The sequence below is a fragment of the Cucurbita moschata genome, unplaced genomic scaffold (genome assembly GCF_002738365.1).
Source record: "Cucurbita moschata cultivar Rifu unplaced genomic scaffold, Cmos_1.0 Cmo_Scf00031, whole genome shotgun sequence".
NCBI lineage: Eukaryota > Viridiplantae > Streptophyta > Magnoliopsida > Cucurbitales > Cucurbitaceae > Cucurbita > Cucurbita moschata.
The window spans coordinates 706,316-710,090 of NW_019268547.1; the positions used below are offsets into that span (position 1 = coordinate 706,316).

Sequence of the window (3,775 nt, forward strand, 5' to 3'; positions counted from 1 at the left end):
TAAATGACTTGGCATGGGCACGGGAGGGCCAATGATTCAATAGAACCCGGATAGATGGATGTTTGGGAAGTCCCGATGAGATGAAAGACACGCAGACCCATTCTTGATGACATGACTGAGCAAGTTATGATGGGCGACGACATCCCGAGACTCTGGATGGCTTCAAGACATATGGACCCTGTCGATGGGGATCGAGATGGCAAGATGAGATGCGACGTTGCATTAAGAGACCTTGACCTGACTAGAGCCAAGGTTGAGCTGAATGACTTGGCCTAGTGTAGAGGCAAGTTGGATGTGTCGCAGACGATTGAACATGCACGCACAGGTGGTAAGTGTGGTTGAACAAGCTTGGATTTCACACAAGTGATGTTTGATTGGCGAAGACAAACCTCGCCTACGGTCCGACGAAGCCACAAGTCCAGGGCGAAAAATATATATGGGGCTTAATTCCCCTTAAGGCTAGTCGTGAGCATGTCAAGATCACGACACTGCATGGTAAAAAATGTAGGACCGTGACACCCAGCGTCTTCACTGGCACACCACTCGGTGTTTGGCTCTAATACCATTTGTAGTAGCTCTAGCCCATCACTAGGAGATATTGTCCAATTTAGGCTTTCCCTTTCGAACTTCCCCTCAAAGTTTTTAAAACGCGTTTGCTAAGGATAGGTTTTTCCACCCTTATAAGGAATGTTTCGTTCTCCTCTCCAACCAATACGGAACCTCACAAAGAAGAGAAGGAAAAGGTGCTGTCATCGAGATCCACTCAGAGAATCATTTGTACCATTTAACCCTTCGTTTTGTCAACAAAGAACTCATCTTTGACGATTTCACAATCTTTCTTTGTCGGGAGTAAAATTGTAACTCATGATAAAGATGAGAGAATAACAAACGGACTCAGTAACACAGATCTTACCAGACACAAATCTGAACAAAAATATGAAGAAAAACATTACAAAACTGAAGCACAATATAGCTATACCCATCACAGCAGCAATGTAATTATGCATTAGTGGAAATAAGAACACTATACAATCGCTCGAGGATGTATAAAACCTTGGATTCTTCCATCCTCCGTTTCCGATCACCTCGACGGGTTTTCGATATGCTTTCGGAGACCCGAACTTACGTAAAGAGAGGTGATGCTGATGGTCTAGGATAAGCAGTGACTTCCTTGTGTGCATTGCCCTTCTCTGTGTTTTGCTTGCAGCTCCTGGACCTTCTATTCCCAGTAGCTCCAGTTCCTTTGGAATCCTGGAGATCGTTCAACGTCGTAACAATTTCGTCCATACTCGGCCTGAACTTCGGTTCTGCAGATAGGCAACGTGATGCAAGAATTGCTACTCGAAAAGCTGATTCCATGGAGTAATTCCGTTCGATGCGAGTGTCAAGCAACCGATAGGTCTTGCGTTTATTAGCAAGGAACGGTTTTGCCCACTCGACCAAATTCTGTTCTCCCGGTGGTCGGTTTTTGTCGATTGCTCTTCGACCGGATAACATCTCCAATAAAACAACACCGAAACTATACAGATCACTCTTTGCACTAAGATGACCTAAACAGTGAGATGAAATAAGCGATCAACACAAGAGATCTAGAAATGATTCGTTCTCCTCTTTAGAACAAGCAATCAATAGCTGATTAATACCTGTGGCTAGATACTCGGGGGCTGCATATCCATACGTCCCCATAACTCGAGTCGAGACATGGCTTTTGCCGCCCGTAGGACCATCCTTGGCCAGCCCGAAATCAGAGAGCTTCGCATTATAGTTCTGTAACAACATCATAGAATAGACAGGTGAGATTCCACATATATGCTAGCGGTGAGCTTGAACTGTTACAAGACTCTTCAGAAAGACATCAAAAAACTGAAATTCTGCTACACTGTAACAACAACTCACCGTATCAAGGAGTATGTTCGATGTCTTGAAATCACGGTAGATCACTTTGTTTTCATCATTGTGAAGGAAAGCCAGTCCCTTCGCAGCACCGAGCGCGATTTTCAAACGAAGGCTCCAAGAAAGCGGTTGAAAATACAGCCCTCCTGAGAGAGTAAACGCTCTGCAATAATGAATAAAACAATCGAGCATCTTCGTTTAATCAATGAAGGCGACGAAGAACTTACGTTTAAACAAATGATTCTCCAAACTGCCTCGGGGAAGAAACTCATACACGAGCAACCGATGTTCATCTTCGAAACAATAGCCGATCAGCTTCACTAAATGCGGATGGCGGAGTTGTCCCAGAAAATTGACTTCAGCCTACAGAAATAAACAAACTAAAGCTTAAATGGATTGATTCATGATATAGCTTACAGCTTAGAAAAGAACATGAACTTACTAGCCACTCCTTGTGGCCTTGGTGGCCATCTACATTCAACCTTTTCACTGCCACAACCATGCCAGATCCTGGCTTGGCAGCTGAAAACGAATGTTCATCGATCCAGCCTTTAAAAACCGAGCCGAACCCGCCTTCCCCCAACAAGCTATCAGGGCGGAAATTCCTCGTGGCGAGTTTAAGTTCTGAAAAACTAAAGCTCTTTAGATTTGAGGACTGCAAAATTTCATCCTCACTCCGAGGAATTGATATTGATGAGAACTTGCTGTTGCTGCTTGAACTAGAGAGATCATTTGCTTCCCTGCTAACACCGTTTGAGTTTCCTCCTGCATAACTTAACCGTAAGATATCTATACCTGAGCTAAAACTACGTATAATTTCGTGTTATGAACTACGAACGTCTACAATGGTATGATATTGTCCACTTTGAGCATAAGCTCTCGTGACTTTGCTATTGGTTCTCCAAAAGGTCTCGTACCAATGGAGATGTATTCCTTATAAACCCATGATCAACCCCTTAATTAGGTGATGTACAACTCCCTCCCAACCATAATAAAGGGAATGATATTCATTCCAATGGCTTCAGAGCTCTACCTGTACTGCAGGTGCTAACAGCTTTGATTCTGGCGCTTAAGCAAACCCCCATGGAAACTGGCCCAAAATCTCACAGCCTGACCAGTTTATCACCAAATTCAGCGGCTTACAGAAAGAAATCCAAGCAATAAGTTGAGGAATCACAAGTTTAGAGAGATGGGTAGCGCTCAAAACGAGTAAAAACCCTCCACAAACACTTGAAATGCAAACCCAGATTCAGAATTCAAGTTCTTAGAGCATAAACAAGAACAAAAACTGAAAAAACACAAAAATCCCCAAAACCCGAAGATCAGAGGAGGGGGTAAATTAAAATCTCACAGAATTCAGCGGCTTACAGCAAGAAATTCGAGCAATAAGTTGAAGAATCACAAGTTTAGAGAGATGGGTATTGCTCAAAACGAGTAAAAACCCTCGACAAACACTTGGAATGCAAACCCAGATTCAGAATCCATGTTCTTAGGGCATAAACAAGAACAAAAACAGAAAGAACACGAAAATCCCCAAAACCCAATGATCAGAGGAGGGAGTAAAATCGATTACCAGTTTGTTCGCTCCAGAGACGCAGAGCCCGCCGAGAATCGGAGGTGAGGAGACAGATATAGGAAATGGAAAGAAACATTCAAAAGGGTGGAATCGAATTGCGACGGAATCTTTGAAAATTTATTAGAGAAGGAGTTGAGGGACTACTTTGACCGGGAAAATTGAGGAAAATTTGTTGGATAGTGAGAAAGAATAAAGAATGACGGAGTGGGAGAGGGTTGAAGGTGGAGAAACTTGCAACAACGGCGGTCACAGGTCAGTCATCGGCCCCACGTTCTCCACCCATGGAATTGACAACATCACTGATCA

General features: G+C 43.5%; 1 protein-coding gene across 3 annotated transcripts; it reads right to left on the reverse strand.

Moving 5' to 3' along the window:
- Nucleotides 1-876: 876 nt before the first annotated feature.
- Nucleotides 877-3,775, reverse strand: LOC111464795 (probable serine/threonine-protein kinase PBL10). Of its 3 annotated transcripts, none has more exons than XM_023109030.1 (7): nucleotides 3,467-3,773; nucleotides 2,927-3,003; nucleotides 2,336-2,658; nucleotides 2,121-2,256; nucleotides 1,897-2,039; nucleotides 1,644-1,767; nucleotides 877-1,550 (listed from the first exon to the last, which is right to left on the reverse strand). In XM_023109030.1, exons 2-7 carry the CDS (start codon nucleotides 2,976-2,978, stop codon nucleotides 1,123-1,125), a joined length of 1,206 nt encoding a protein of 401 aa, XP_022964798.1. In that variant the 5' UTR covers nucleotides 2,979-3,003; nucleotides 3,467-3,773; the 3' UTR covers nucleotides 877-1,122. The 3 variants fall into 3 exon arrangements, with proteins under 3 accessions (XP_022964798.1, XP_022964799.1, XP_022964797.1); XM_023109031.1 differs by having other exon boundaries at nucleotides 2,927-3,031; nucleotides 3,467-3,553; XM_023109029.1 differs by lacking the exon at nucleotides 2,927-3,003 and having other exon boundaries at nucleotides 3,467-3,775.

Coding starts and splice junctions, on each gene's coding strand:
- LOC111464795 (XM_023109029.1), bottom strand. CDS start 3,545: ATGTTTCTTTCCATTTCCTATATCTGTCTCCTCACCTCCGATTCTCGG. Junction 2,659..3,466: donor TCTCTGGAGCGAACAAACTG/GTAATCGATTTT, acceptor TAAGTTATGCAG/GAGGAAACTCAAACGGTGTT. Junction 1,768..1,896: donor CGAACATACTCCTTGATACG/GTGAGTTGTTGT, acceptor ATGTTGTTACAG/AACTATAATGCGAAGCTCTC.